Source organism: Artemia franciscana, chromosome 17 (assembly GCF_032884065.1).
Source record: "Artemia franciscana chromosome 17, ASM3288406v1, whole genome shotgun sequence".
NCBI lineage: Eukaryota > Metazoa > Arthropoda > Branchiopoda > Anostraca > Artemiidae > Artemia > Artemia franciscana.
In genome coordinates, this window is record NC_088879.1 from 7821773 (window position 1) to 7838779 (window position 17007).

The 17007-nt window shown below is 34.2% G+C and overlaps 1 protein-coding gene across 7 annotated transcripts in view; it reads right to left on the reverse strand.

Annotated features, from left to right (window-relative positions):
• The window catches only part of LOC136037778 (rho GTPase-activating protein 45-like), a 242982-nt gene that overhangs the window by 33187 nt on the left and 192788 nt on the right, over nucleotides 1–17007 (reverse strand). For all 7 annotated transcript variants that reach the window (XM_065720602.1, XM_065720603.1, XM_065720599.1 and 4 more), the window contains one exon: nucleotides 5370–5612. In XM_065720602.1, coding sequence (XP_065576674.1) covers nucleotides 5370–5612 — 243 coding nt within the window. The remainder of the gene's footprint in view (nucleotides 1–5369; nucleotides 5613–17007) is intronic.

Sequence of the window (17007 nt, forward strand, 5' to 3'; positions counted from 1 at the left end):
AGATGCAATGACTTTTAAGGGTGTTTCTCCCTATTTTCTAAAATAAGGGACATTTTCTCAGGCTCGTAACTTTTGATGGGTAAGTCTAAACTTAACGAAACTTATTTATTTAAAATCAGCATCAAAATGCGATTTTTTTAATGTAACTAGTGTTACAAAAATTCCTTTTTTTAGAGTTTTGGTTACTATTGAGCCGGGTCGCTCCTTACTAAAGTTCGTTACCACAAACTGTTTGACAGGAGGAGATTTTGAGTCCAGGATACCTTCCAAGGAGGCCGTTCTGTTCTTTCAAGGTTAAAAAATAACTAAATTAAATGTAGAAAAATTAAAAGCTTCAAAAAAGGTTAAAATCAAAGGATTTTCACTCTTGCCCTCTCTACCCCAATAAAATTATCATTCGATTTTTACATAGGTTAAACCGTAAAAACTAAGAAATGATATATCATGAGCTTTCTTGGCCCAAAAGAGCTTATGATATATTCACCCTCTATCCCAAGAATTTTGAGGTAGGTGGTGACTAAAAAAATTTTTGATTATTTTCTATCTCAGTGTCACTAAAGCTAAACTTAGAGGTTTAAAAACCTCACAGTGGTTCCATTAAACAATATCCTAAGGTAATTTGACAATCCTTATTACATAGTTCATTGTTAAGCATAACTCACACTCCATTCAAATGAAGGTAGGACACACCCTTTACCACTTAAAAGAAAGGTCAATATTAGACACACTTCTTTTTATAGACTTAATTGGCCAAAAGTGATTAAATAAAGCATCTTAAATAATTTTAATGAGGTTTAGTTTCGAGGTAACATCTGGTCGGGATGATTCAGCTTTGGCAAAAAAAGGAAAAAAAAATGATTAATTAGTTTTGAAATTAAGCCTTGGCTCGATAGATCATTTTTCGGAAAGAATCCGAAAAAGAAGTCACCTCGGTATGACACAAAGGAGCTCAAACATTTTCTTAAAGTTTTTATAAGGGACTTTTCGTCTCTAAACTTTTACTAAATACGAATGCATTTCTGCTAATTTTGTTGTTCACGAAAACTGTATAAAAAAAGAGGCAATAAAATTAACTTTTTTCGGAAAGAATCCGAAAAAAAACTCACCTCGGCATGACACAAAGGAGCTCAAATATTTTCTTAAAGTTTTTATAAGGGATTTTTCGTCTCTAAACTTTTACTAAATACGAATGCATTTCTGCTCATTTTGTTGTTCAAGAAAACTATATAAAAAAAGAGGCAATAAAATTAACTTTTTTCGGAAAGAATCCGAAAAAAAACTCACCTTAAAGTTTTTCACCTTAAACTCAGTCTTAAAGTTTTTATAAGGGATTTTTCGTCTCTAAACTTTTACTAAATACGAATGCATTTCTGCTCATTTTTTGTTCACTAAAACAATAAGAAAAAGAGGCCATAAAATATAACTTAGAACAAGAAGATTACTTTTTACAATTTTTTCAGCTGTAATTGATATTTACTGCTCTGAAAACTTAAAAGGAACAAAATGTCGAACAGAAGGGTTCGAAATATTACAAATACTACTTAATATTCTATAATAATTTATTGTCTTTTTTATTTCTAACAACAAAAAAGTAGAAAAATTGCAATCTTAGTATTTAATAAACTTACCTTGGTATTTGTCATTTATCAAGTTGTTTGTTTTTCGTCAATGGCGTAACCCTTATTGGAAAATGTTCTTGATTCTTAGGCCCCCCTCCCAACCAAGAGTATGTGTAATATAATTTGTAACTATCAGAAATATGAACTTGGTACTATTAGCATTAGATCGAAACGATAAAAAAACTAAAAATAAATAAAATATTTTAATAAGACGGTAAAAAATAAAAACAAAGATTTTTAGTGCAAAAATAGAAATGGAAGTCTGAATATTTTGGCTTCAGGTCATTATTTAGCTTTTATTATTAAAAGGTAATATATGCTTTAATCATCATTTATCATCAGGTCATCTGTTTTTTTCTAACGGAAGCTTGACATACCTTTTATTATTAATTTTTCAATGGCATTTTATAACTAGGTTTATATTTTTTTTTTGTTTTTGGACCTGATATTTCTATGAAGATTCGAACAAGGTATTTTTTTTTTCCAATCAATGTGGAATATAGATGCCATGCACCATAGATTTATTAGATCATGTAAGCTTTGAACCATAGCATTGGAATTAACAAGCAGGCAAACATCTAACACGAACACTAATATGAAATGGTAATACATCAATATGGTAATGGGAAAGAAGATCTAAAAACCGGTTCTGCCTGCTCCAAAACCGGTTCATCCTGTCACAGAGCTTGACCTTGGACAGTAGATTCATTACCTCAATAGATACCAAAAAGACTTTGGAATACACGAGCAGAGAAACCATAACACGAACGATAATATGAAATGGTAATACGGCAGTATGGTAATGAGAAAGCAGATCTAAAAACCGGTTCTGCCAGCTCCAAAACTGGTTTATCCTCTCATAGAGCTTGAACTTGGACAGTAAATTCATTACCTTATTAGATACCAAAAAGCCTTTGGAATACACGAGCAGGGAAACACCTAACACAAACGCTAATATGAAATGGTAATACGGCAGTATGGTAATGGGAAAGAAGATCTAAGAACCGGTTCTTCCTTCTCCAAAACCGGTTCATCCTGTCACAGAGCTCGACCTTGGACAGTAGATTCATTACCTGAAGAGATACCAAAAAGCTTTTGGAATACACGAGCAGGGAAACAAATAACACGAACGATAGTAGGTTATTACAATACATCAATATGATAATGGGAAAGAAGACCTAAAAACCGGTTCTGCCTCCTTCAAAACCGGTTCATTCTGTCAATAAGCATGGACAATAGATTTATTGCCTAAATAAATACCAAAAACGATTGGAATATACAATCAGGTAAACAGCTAACACGAACGCTAACAGGATACTATAATGCGGCAATATGGTAATCGGAAAAAAGACCTAAAACCGGTTTTGTCTGTTTCAAGTAAAATCCTTGCTGCTGGCACAGGAGGAAATTGAAAGGAGCTACAAAAACACAAGCTGTCTTCAGTCTATTAGAAAATAATACGGCTATGGCAAGGAACACCATCTCGAGGAAAAAAGAGGGGAGGGGTAATGTCAGCCCATCCAAATCTCTATTAAAGACCAATATTTTCTTTAAATCAACGTTCCTGTGTCTTCATCCCAATACTCCTTGTATTTCCGCCATCTGTTTGAAACGGCTGACCCTCACAGTTTCTTCAGACTTAAACTGAGATATACACATAAAAAGGAACCAACACAAACCGAATTTTCTGTTCCTCACCTACACCTCCTAATAAACTTAGGTACAGCCCCCCCCCTCTTCCAACATAGATGTATTATTAATTGTCAAGTTTTAGCAACAAACTGAAAATATAGGGAAAAGAAAGAAAATAATCTCACAGTAAAACAGACGATAATAAAAGAAATTAAATGAAAAGAATTACGAAGCAAAATTAATAAAAGGTATTAACCAAAGAAATTAGAAAAAAAATTAAAAAGTAAAAATTTTTCTTTCATTGAATAGCGTTCAAACCTAATACAAACGTTGGTAAGCTTGTCATTATTGGGTTCCTCTAGAAAGAAACACTATAATTAAAAAAAAGATTGCTGTTATTCAATTCAAAATCACCATTCTTCCCAAATATACTAGTCAATATCGCGTCAATGCGCTCACCCTCCCCCCCTAATGAGGCCAAATATACCCTTAGACTGTAAATAAAACTATAAGATAACAATTTAATAATAGAATTCGCACTTTAGAATATGCAGAAAGTTCCTATTAATCAGATTTTCATGTTTGCTTCTATGTTATCAACGTTTTATATAATTTTTATAATTTTATATAATTTATAATTTTTAAAGAATCTATTCGTGTAACTGTTCTCTTTATTCCACAATGACACAACGCTTACAATCGGAAAATATCAGACAAACATTTTATTTAGGGCCACATCTGACACCAGATGGAGGGTGGACACCAGGAGGGTGGAGGCGTATTTGCATGGTTGTTTTACGGTCGTTATACTTGAAAAGAGTGTTGATTGAAAGTCAATGGCCTAATTCATTAATTATTAGTGCGTTTCCTTTGGAAGAGCCCATAGGTGAAAAAATATACCTGAACATGTACATAAAACATAAAGCTACCTAAACATGCACTTTAATCAGGTAAAAAGCTGACGTGATCGTTTAGCACAAATGAAAAACAACCGACACTCAATATAATATCCATGGAACGGCTGAAGGCAGTAATATTGTGATTAATAAACGCATATTTTGAACCAAAGAAGTACATGTGAAGAACTACAGGACTACTTCTTAAATAAACATGTTAACAAAATAAAATTTGTACCATTAGATTCTTATTTAATGTTCTTTCCAAACATCAAAGTCGCTATTCTGAAAATACATTCCTGGTTCCAGATACAGCCCTAGTATATGTACAAACCTAAAAGAATATACTAAAGCACTCAAATTTTCACTTAAGCAGTGCGTCATGTTTCTATTAGTCAGATTATCGTGTTTGCTTCTATTATTTCCTTACCTTTTAATATCATTTCTAAATAATATTTTTTCCAAGGTAACTTTATTGCAATCACTTGGGACAAATGTTGTTTACATGTCAAGAATACAGGTACCCATTAACAAGGACACGTTACGCACAGTGAAACGAAAAAAAAAACGAAGAAATATATTATTTAGGACTATATCTGGGACCATAGGAGGATTAAGTTCCATTGTCAGTAAAGTCACTATGATGTTTGGAAAGGGCATAACATTTTGTTATGCCCTTGGGAACCTAACGGTAGTACAACTATTTGATTAACATGCCCTCTTTAGAAGGGGTCATGCACTACAGCTTCGCCAAGTACATAGCATCAACTTAAAATAATAATCCATGGAGAGAAAAAGACAATACGATATTCATTAGGGCTCACTCAGAAGACGCCACCCGCCTATATGTGCTCCGCCAATAGCATCTCTTATTCCAGATTGGTGGTGCACCGGCTATAATAATCCAGCAGCCTAAATTACCAACAACATGCTACCGAAGAAAAACTGTAACTAATTTTTAAGTAACCAAAATTAATAAACATAAAAAATATTACTATAATAATCACACTATATGCTATACACTATACTATACACCATATAATACTACACTCTATACTACACTACTCATTATGCACAAGATCCGTGAAAAACAAGAACTAGAAATTACAGTGCAGGCAAACAAGTAATAATTTAAGTAGTAAATAATATAATATAGTAAATAATATAGTAAATAATATAAGTAATATAAGTAGTAATAATAATATGGTAAAAGACAACTGACCTTCTGCATTGCTTCGTCCTCCGTTTTCCTCCTTTTTTCAGTTTTATTACCATCAGGCTCAGAATTTTCGGCTTTGAGGGATGCTTCTTTAGCTTTCTCCCAATCGACTTGCTTTTGGATGTAATGTGCCTGTGCTTTGCGCATGTTGGCAACAGCTTCTTGCATACGCTTCAATTCACGACGCCAAGCTTCTTTTAAAAATTTGCGACACTTTTCGTGATCTGAACGACGACTTGTTAAGGGCTAAAACAATAATTTGAGTGAGTTGGAGATGCAAGGAAAAATGACAAATGAATTGACTGATCAACGAAGATGACTAACAAGTTATTTGGCAGTCATCTTTCTGATTCCTCCGACCATTTCCCATTTGTAGCCTTGTTTCAAATCCTCCAAAATCTACAAAGATTAGTCCCCCAGGACAAACTGAGATTCTGTTGCTCACCAGTTGAGCTGGATAGACCGAAAGAAGATCTTGGTAAATCTTCATGGGACTTCTCTTTACCAGAAAATATTAGTTTGGGTAGTTATTACAATATATTTGGCAGGTTTTATGACACTCCTAAGGACAAATTTCATGTCTTATTGTCTAAAAGCACCTTTAAGGAACCCTCGATCAAAAATATCAACACCCATAGCTCCCTGCTTAAGATTTTGAGTGACTTTCATTTCAAACTGAGATTTCAATTTGAGTGAGCTAGAGATGCAAGGAAAAAAGACAAATGAATTGACTGATCAACGAAGATGACTGACAAGTTATTTAGAGCATTAACTTCATTTTTAGGATAAAGCTGGCAAAGTGGGGTCAAAATCAATGACCAACTAACAGGGGCGTAATTTGCTATTAGGCAGAGGAACTGCCCCTCCAGACCGCAGGTTACCCCACCCCCAGCTAAAATATCTTTTGTTCAAAAATATTGTCATCGGGTCAAGAAACAGGTTAGTTTTCTTTAGTATATCTATGCCTTTATGGTATAATATAAAAACGGCTCGTTTTTCAGTTTTCACTGTCATTTTCACTTGAATTAGGAGAATTGGCTCCAAATTACCCCCCCCCTCCCTAGGACTTTGATGCAACTATGCCACTGCCGATTAACCATGAAAAACTCCTTTGATGATGTTGGAATAAACTTGCCTAGGTAGGTGCAACTGATTGGTCACTAATCTCTACTAAAGCTGTTTGAACTTATTGAAGACGTGAAGACAAACATATGACACAAAAATAATTTATTGAGTACGTATATTGTTGAAAAAATCTCTGACTATAACCGGTCAAATAAAGCTTTTCCAGGTCACCCACGTCCAACGCAGAGTTTGACAAAGGTTTTGCAGATTATCGTTTTGAGTACCTTGTTCTATATGGGCTTGGGTCTTGTCAGAGCCCGTATTCGACCGCGTTATTCTGGCGTGTTATAATTTAGAAGAACCCATGTCTAACACGCTTGAAATTTGTAAGATGAAAACACTTTAAAGTTTGACTGGGTTAAACACGGAAAACCTGAAAACGATTTACGTCAAACTTGCTCGAAACATGTTTCAAACCTGATGCTTGAAAACACAACCTAAGGTGCAGCACCGAAAAAATTGAAGGTTGTGATTGTGTCTTATGTCAAAAGGTGTAAAGGTGAGCTACGTTTTTTTTTTTTTGGGGGGGGGGGTGTTTTTATCGTCTGCTTGATAATGTTGCTATAAGCAATAAACGGTACTTGTGTATTATTCATAACAAACTCAATAAGTGAATTTAGGTTCTTTCGTGAAACTAACTATGATGCACGTACATTTTAATTAAATGTTTTATATATAGAGGTGGTTAGGTTAGATTAAGTTAGGTATTTGATATAATGCACCCCCTCCCCCCCCCCTAGTGTGCAAAATATAGCCCAAACCCAAACTTTTGATAAAGCTAATGAAATAAAACAAAATACGATGAAAATTGACGCAAATTGACTTTTTTCAAGCATGGCTTATTGGTACATTTCCAAAAATGTTCCTTCTCGTAAGAGTATAAAGTCATGTTTTGTCCATTGAGGCACTGTTTTTTTGTGGGCAACAGCCCCTTATCCTGGAAAATATAATTGCCCCTTTTTCAGTCTTTGGAAAATCCCAAATCTTTATTTCAAAATCCATATCAGACACTATCTTCTATCACTATGCGTAACAAACTAAATTGAGTTTTGTCTTTGTGGCTATGAAACCGGTTTTTCTCATGAAATGTACCTACATCGTAGTTTGTTTCACAAAAGAATCTAACTTCGCTTATTGAGTGTGTTCTGAATAATACACAAGTACCCAATAAACTTTCTTAAGAAGAAAAGAAGATAAAGAAAACATGGGTAGCACATGAGAACAACCCATGGAAAATGTGATTTTACTTGTTTTTCAAGGCAAAGAACGGTAAGGATCCAGTCAAAGAGTTTTTGACCATTGCGATTTCAATGATGAACTTTGCGTTTGGTACTTAAGTATTATACAAGAAACACTCGAGAATTTGGATCACGAACATGAGACCCGCTTTTCACGGTGATAATACCCGACAATTAGTTTGGGCTCGCTGGGAAAATACATAGTAGCTATATTTCAATTAAATATTTAGTTGGTATTTTGGTTAGGTTAGGTTACGTATTTAATATAATGCGCTCTGGGTGCCCCCCTTTCCATAATTATTTGGTGTAGTTTTCACAATTTTGCTAATAAAGTATTATATTTTCATCATATTTGTTTTATTTCATTAGCATTACCGAAATTTCACTTCGCGAGTGTTCTCGTATAATACTTAAGTAATAATACTTAATAATTCGCGAGCGTTTCACGCGAGTATTTCTCTTCGCGAGTGTTTCTCATATAATACTTAAGTAATAATACTTAAGTACGTTGCGTTTCAACTGGATGTCAATTTTTGGTGGGTTTCAAGCCATTTTCGACATTCTCTAAAATACATTTTGGTGATTACTGATTACTGTTCAGTGATCTAATTGAAAGTTTTCGAAATTGCGTTACGCTGAAAATTATTGTCACGAGGCAGTTTCCCTAAACAACCATTTTTTTTTGGCTATACTCGGCTGCTTTTCGCTCTTTACTAGGTTATAGCCACTGTCGCACTAATACAATGACTGAAACTATTCTTGAAAAAGTGTAACGATGACCAGTGTTGCCAACGCTTTGGAAGAAAAAGTACCGCAAAACGCCCTAAAATTGTACCACTGATCAAAAATTGTACCATATCTATTTTTCTTTTCGTGTTGTGCTACGGGCAAGACGAAAATATTTTTTTCGCTACGCACAACACGTGGGCGGTCGGAAATTTACATTACAATAAAGAGAACAAAGTATCAGGGATCTTCTTTCAAAGATATTTGGGAGACCTCCTTTCTCCTGCAAAGACTATTTTGGCGTCAATCCTCCAAATAGCGGCTCACCTATATATAAAAACTACAATTCCTTCCGCTCGCTGCGTCCTGACGCCCAGTCAAATCTTATTGCACCATATTGTACCACATTTTTAAAATGTACCAGAAAATTTGTGATTGTACCAGAATGTACCTTTAGAGGTGAAATGTACAAAAATGGTACAATTGTACCGCTATTGGCAACCCTGATGATGACTCTTCGGTGACAGCGTCTGCTGAAAAGTCATCTCATATGGAGGGATTTTTTATTCCTCTTTAATAAAATGCCCCTTCCCAAGAAGTCACAATCTCTCGACGATTGCAACCCACAGATTTATAGTTAAAGACGAATCAATAGTGAAGATTCTCATTCACCTTCTGTCAATGTGCCTGCATATAAATCCTTATTTTACCGAAATGCCGGTAAGGCATTTCGGTATTAGCCAACAATTGGGGATATTTAGAAGGAAACATGTTAAGAAAACAATTCCTACCTCATAATATGCAGAAAAAGTGTAGTTAACACCTATTGTAGGTACCTTCAATATACTTTACCCCCCAAACATGAAAATATGTAACCCAAATTATATTTTTCTCGTGGGTTTTTCCGCTTCTTGATTTCGTTGGCATTGATCCAATTTACGGGTACACGGGCTGAAACAAGAGTGACACACGACAAAATGCATGGGAAATATATAATTAGGGCTGTATATGGTAACGGTAAAGAATAGCAGCTCTTCAGAAGGAGACATGCCAGAAAAAAAACTTTAAGATTGCTACTTTTATGTCCATTTTTGTGTATTTGTTCACGTTTTTGACAACTCATCCGAATCCCCTCCCCCTCTATTAGTCTATATAGTCCTAAGTTACATAAAAACTAACATAATAATTGATGAAAACTGATCCAAAAAGAGAGAAGAATGGAAAAAAGAATTAGGTAATGTTAGTCATTGATAAAAGTAAAAATTCCATCATTTTTATTTTTATTTTTTATAAATGGCCTGGGACTATATAACACCATTAGAAGGGGCTGAAGATGAATTGTCAAAAACAAAATCATAAAATGAAATAAAAGTAGCAATCTAAAAATGTTTCTTTTTTTGTTCTAACATGTCTCGTTCTGCAGTGCCACTTTTCTAGATATTTACCAACGAAATTTTAACAAATTAAGCTAAAACTTACTGATTTACCGTGAAATATGATCACTAGTTATAGTTTCAAAATTCTCATGTGACTTCGGTTTATGTATGAATAGCATGCCTCCCCCTTGATTAGCATCTCTGACGGCATTTCTAGTATCAAACAATCATGAGAAGGTGTGTCCCTCTGGTTCATTCAAGATAGAACAAATATTTGTAGTTGTTAGAAAATGAAGCCGTTAATCTATATAGCAACTCACTAGCTCATAGTATCCCATAGTTGTGCACGATCAACTTTTTGCTAGAAAACTGTTATTTCAAGATGTCCGTCTCGCTCTTGTTTATAGACTGGTTCTTTCTTAGAGCTGACATAAACATTAAACTCGTTTCTTGGGAAGTTCCATCGAACCAGATCCAGGAGCAAAAATATCGGGGAAACAAATGACCTAAGTCACGATTAATGTCTGAAATTTTCCTGGCTGATGGCAACAGTAGTTTCTTTGCCGAATTTTTTGGGTTTACCCAGTTTTTAAGAAATTATCCTTGAGCTTGAACTTCTTCGAACTGGTGATTCAAATAAAAATAGTTCAAGGCCAATAGAAAACAGCACAAAATAGTAAAGCAAAACATACAATCCTCAAACTCTTAGTGTTAATGGAGAATCAGATGGATGTAAAAAGGAATGTCATAAATGGATTTGGGACGCCTTTAAGAATTTTTGACGCAGGAAAATAATTTTTAGTGCCACAAGTATCTTTTATTTTCGAATTTTATTGAAGTTTACATTTTTTACATTTTCTGCCAAAATCCAGTTGCCTATGACACTCCCTATGTGAGTGCTCAAGGAACATTGGGATTAGGCCTGCCTTAGATAGATAGTTCAAAATAGTCCTCTTATTACGCATATCTGGCACGTGAGCACTGCAGGGCAATTCCCCAGGGAGAGGGGGGAGGAAGTACTACCATGACCTTTGATTTTACCTAGGTTCAAATAGGAATAATTATAATTCTCCTTTTTTCATACATTTATAATGTATTCTTGTTTCTTAAGGTGAGACATTACCTCCCCCACTTCTTCCGGTGCCCATGGTATTATAGTTAAATGTTTAATCATTCGTTTTACTTATTTACTTGTAAGGTTTATTTATTTACCAGGTAGTGACAGAGGAACCACTTATAAAATAAAAATCTTGTAACACGGCAGCTTTTTATTTACTTTTTTGGCTTAAGATATTTAACAAATAAGAAACTATCAGGCGAATCCAACATATTTTTTTAACTGGCTTCAAATTTTACTCAGGAGGCTCTAAAACCGTGGTGGGATTGTGCTTGCCTCCAAAAACAAGGAAAATGCTAATTGGCATACGAAAATAAGTCGTAGGTTTAAAGCAGCAATATTACAAGTTGAATTTTCCCCTTAGAGTCTTAGGAAAACAATCACTATTTTTTTCAGCTCTGTTCTTCCAATGAGTATGTTTATATACATATTGGAATTCTATGTTTTATTTATTGTTCAGAATGTTAAGCTGTATTTGTAATTATGTCACAAAACACCTCCAACACCAAATCCTGGTTTGGCGGGGAAGGCAATACCCCAAATGCTCCGGGGGAAGGGCTGCAAGTTATGAGCTTTGCCCATTGTTTCAAACAGTTTGTGGTAACGAACTGTAGTAAGGAGCGACCCGGCTCAATACTAACCGAAACTCTAAAAAACGGAATTTTGATACGAATAGTTACATCAACAGAATTGCATTTTAATGCTGATTTTAAATATGTAAGTTTCATCAAGTTTAGTCTTACCCATCTAAAGTTACGAACCTGAGAAAATTTGCCTGATTGTAGAAAATAGGGGGTGACACCCTCTAAAAGTCATAGAATCCTTACGAAAATCACACCACCAGATCCAGCGTATCAGAGAACCCTAATGTAGAAGTTTCAAGCTCCTATCTACGAAAATGTGGAATTTTGTATTTTTTGCCACAAGACAGATCACGGGTGCGTGTTTATTTATTTTTTTTTTCTCCCAGGGGTAATCGTATCGACACAGTGGTCCTAGAAGTTGCCCCCTCCCATGCAGATTTTCCCCAAAGTCACCGGATCAAAGTTTTGAGATAGCTGTTCTGTTCAACTTAGTCGAAAACCTAATAACTATGTCTTTGGGGACGACTTAATCCCCCACGGTCCCTGGGTTGCAAGTTACAAACTTTGACCATTGTTTACATACAGTAAGGGCTATTATGAAGTTTACAAACGTTTTCAGGGGGACTTTTTCGTGTTGGGGCAGGGGTGGGTTGGGGGGAGGGGGTTACGTGGGAGGATCTTTCCATGGAGGAATTTATCATGAGGGAAGAGAATATTCATGAAGGATGCGCAGGATTTTCTATCATTATTTAAAGAAAAATGAGAAAATAAATATTTTTTTTTTCAACTGGAAAAAATGAGCAGCATTAAAACTTCAAACGAACAGAAAATATTACGTATATAAGGGGGTTCGCTCCTCCACAATACCTTGATCTTTACACTAAAGTATTTTTAGTAATTTCAACTAAGTATTCTACGGCCTTTGTGATTCAAGGGTAATTCTTAAAGAATTGAAACAAAATTCAAGCTCTAGTGTAAAGAGCGAGGTATTGACGAAGGGGCGAGAACCCTCACATACGCAATAAAAATAAACAAATATAGAAGTTCATTACGCAAGTTAATTCGTAAGTTACGTATATTTATTACTAACAAAAACGTTCGTAAAGAAATAAAAAACATTCTAGTTGCATTTTTAAATAGCCAGAAATTGTAGGGTATCTAGGCCTTCTCCTCCACCCCTTTATTTTATCAAAATCATCCGATCAAAACTATGAGGAAGCTATTTAACAAAAAAAAAAATAATATGCAAATTTCGTTTAATTATTCATGTGCGGTGAGCCGAAATCAAAACATGCATTAATTCGAAAACGTTCAGAAATTAAATAAAAAAACAAATCTTTAACTGCAAGTAAGGAGCGACATTAAACCTCAAAACCAACAGAAGTTTTTCCGTATGTGAAAGGGGTTGTCCTCTCCTCAACGCCTGGCTCTTTGTGCTAAAGTTTTTATTGTTTTAAAAAGTAGAGTTTTGACAAAGAGTCAAGCTTTAGCGTAAAGAGCGAGGCATTGAGGAGGAGACAACCCCTTTCACATACGAAAAAATTACTGTTCGTTTTAAGTTTTAATTTCGTTCCTTACTTGCAGTTTAAAAAAACTTGTTTTTTTTATTTAATTGGGGTACAACATAGACAACTTCCTCGTTCAATTATTTAGTAATTTCTCTTCGTCTCCAGTTTGAGTTGAATTTAGTTTTATTTTTTGTAAACTGTAAGTCCATTATTGGTTGGATTCTTATCAAGTTGTTTCTATTAACTTCTAACTGATTTTTCATTATAATGTCAATTATTTTTTTTACACTTCTGAAGACATATTTTCGCTCATCACTGTTGTTTAGAAAAAAATTGTTTTTTACATATATATATCTATATATATAAAAATAAGTTGTCTGTCTGTCTGTGGATGTGTGGATGGATGTGTCAGGTGACGTCACCTGAAAAAACTGGATTAGGTGACGTCAAAACTGAAAAAACTAAAAAAAGGCAAAAACTACAAAAAAACTAAAAACTAATAAAAAAAATAAAAAAGCTAAAAAACTAAAAAAACTATAAAGGTAAAAACCAATAAAAAACTAAAAAAAAAACTGAAAAAACTAAAAAAAGGCAAAAACTACAAAAAAAAACTAAAAACTAATAAAAAAAGTAAAAAAGCTAAAAAACTAAAAAAACTAAAAAAACTAAAAAAATGTAAAAAACTAAAAAAATAAAAAATAAAAAAAAAACTAAAAACAAGGAAAAAACTGAAAAATAAGCTAGAATAAAGGTAAAAACCAATAAAAAACTAAAAAAAAAAGGAAAAAACTAATAAATGACGACACTCAAAGAGAAAGCGACCAGGACAAAAACTAAAAAAAAAGGCAAAAACTACAAAAAAACTAAAAACTAATAAAAAAAATAAAAAAGCTAAAAAACTAAAAAAACTAAAAAAAGGTAAAAAACTAAAAAAACTAAAAACTAAAAAAACTAAAAACTAAAAAAAAACTAAAAAAGGTAAAAACTAAAAGAACTAAAAAAGAAAAAAATAAATGACGACACTCAAAGAGAAAGCGACCAGGACAAAAGGAATGTTCGATTAGCAATCAACAAAGCACCGGGACACAGGGAGTATAAATGACGACCAGGACACAAGTAAAAAAAAAAAAATTAACAAAACTAAAAAGAAGGTAAAAACTACAAAAAAACTAAAAAGAAAAAAAAAACTAAAAACTAATAAAAAAACTAAAAAATCTAAAAATCTAAATAAACTAAAAAAGAAAAAAAAGGAAAAAAATAAAGGAGAAAAACAAAACTAAAAAACGAATGTATATACAGACCGGTACACCGGGATACAAATGACGACCGGGACAAAAAAACTAAAAAGAAATAAAAACTAAAAACTAATAAAAAAACTAAAAAATCTAAAAATCTAAATAAGCTAAAAAAGAAAAAAAAGGAAAAAAATAAAGGAGAAAAACAAAACTAAAAAACGAATGTATATACAGACCGGGACACCGGGATACAAATGATGACCGGGACCCGGGACACAGGGAATATAAATGACGACCGGGACACAGGGACACAACTACAACGGGGACACCGGGGGAAACAGGGGGATAACCTGACAATCTATTTATATGCAAAGACAATGGGACAGCAAAGAATGTTGTATATTCGCAAGTTTTACGTAGTTAAAACCATATATATATATATATCTATATTCACAGGTGGGACATAGGGACACAACTACAATGGCGCGTAACTATTATGGCGCGTAACGACTTACGCGCGCGGGGGGGCTTGGGGGGGGCGCGAAGCGCCCCCACCAACTAGGTGTTGGGGTGGCGCGAAGCGCCACCCCAACAGCTAGTATACATATATATATGCATATAATACATATAGTATTGGTTATTGGGAAGTAAAAAGACATTTTCAGGAGGGATTTTTCTGGTGGGGGGTAGGTTCGGGGGGTTTACGCGGGAGGATCTTTCCATTGAGGAATTTATCATGAGGGAGGATAATTTCCATGAAGGGAGTAATGGATATTCCATCATTATTTAAAAAACAATGAGACATTAAATAATAAAAAAAGTTTTTTCAACCGAAAGTAAGGATCAACATTAAACTTAAAATAAACAGAGCTCATTACGTATATGAGGGGGTTCGCCCCCTTCTCAATACCTCACTCTTTGCGCTAAAGTATTTTTAGTAATTTTAAAAGAGATATTTATTCTGACTAAGCGGTCTTTGTGATTCAGGTGTCATGCTTAAAGAATTGGAACAAAATTCGAACTTTAGTCTAAAGAGCAAGGTATTCACGAGGGGGCAAACCCCTCATACACGTAATAGAAATATACGAATGTAGAATTTCGTTACGTAAGTTAATTTGTAAGTTACGCATATTTATTACTAATAAAGACATTCGTAAATAAAATTAAAAGTTCTAGTGGCCTTTTTAAGTAACAGAAAAATGGAGGGCAACTAGACCCCCTCCCTTGCCCTTTTTTTACAAAATCGTCGGATCCAAATTTTGAGAAAGCTATTTAGCCAAAAAAAAGTATATTAATAGGCAAATTGCGTTTTTGTTATTCATGTACGGTGAGCCAAAATCAAAACCTGCATTAATTCAAAACATTCAGAAATTAAATATAAAACAATTAATTTAACGGAAAGTAAGGAGCGACATTAAAATTTAAAACGAACAAAAATTAATCCTTATATGAAAGGCTGTCCCCTCCTCAACTACCCGCTCTTTACGCTGAAGTTTGACTCTTTCTCACAACTATACCTTTTAAAACAATAAAAACTTTAGCGTAAAGAGGCCAACGTTGAAGAGGGGACAGCCCCTTTCACATACGGATTAATTTCTGTTCGTTTTAAGTTTTAATGTCGCTCCTTACTTTCCGTTAAAAATTGTTTTTTATTTAATATGTACTGCAGCATCCACTAAGATATCTTTGATCCCACTGGAAATGCTGTTGCTTTCAAGGTTTCGCTCACTCAGTGTGAGACCACTCAATGAAACAATTCCCTGAAACTAATGAAACTAATGAAACTAAATGAAACTAATGCTAATTTTTTTCAAATTTTTAATAAACTATGAGTTTTCGGGCAAAAACACAATCATTGAGATTGTATGAACAGATTGCATTGAATTTATGCATCTTATAAGAGGTGTTGCTTATTGTCTGTCTAGCTCTAGAGGTGTCGTGGTGCTAGTAAACAAGCTGGTGACTCAAAAACTGTTCATTTTTTTTCACTGGCTAAAAATCATGGTTGCAACCAGTGGCTGCAAAGAGCAAGTCATAGTCCATAATCGCTGAAACAGAACATAATCAGGTTTTTGAGAAACTATAAAAAAAGTTCCTTCTGAGCCATTGCTGGCACAGAGGCCGTCGAGTCGACGTTTCAGTTGCTGAGTGTTTCTTACAGGTACAAGTAGCAAGCTTGTCGCCCAACCTTACTGCAGCGGGGATCGAACCCGGGTGCTCCGTATTAAACTATCAAGTGGTAATTTATTTCTCATGCAATATTATTTTGAAATTAGCAATTTTCATTCAATTCAACAGAACGATAATTTCGAAATCTCCTAGGAACAAAATGTGTGGACAGAAAATCGTAAAAGGTCGCATGTGGGAACGCACCGTTGACTAATAAAGGCTTTATAAAAGAACAAAAATCGTTCATTTTGCGGAACAACTTTCCTTTGAGGAAAAAACTACTCTCTTTGTATACTTGAAGCTCTCATGGAGTCAATATTGGATTACACGAGTATATTGTACCAGTGTATATTCAAGCAAAAGATTCTTCCTGCCGATCCATCCTGTTTCCATATTCCCTGGCAACCCCCTCGCTATTACTAAAGAATACATAAATCCAATTTCTTATGCGAAGAGACATAGATGTACATACAAGTTGAGTATGAAAAATAGATAAAGGAGGTATTGATATAAAAAAAACTATGTTGTGAACAATTTATGTAAGTTGAATTATCATAAGCAAT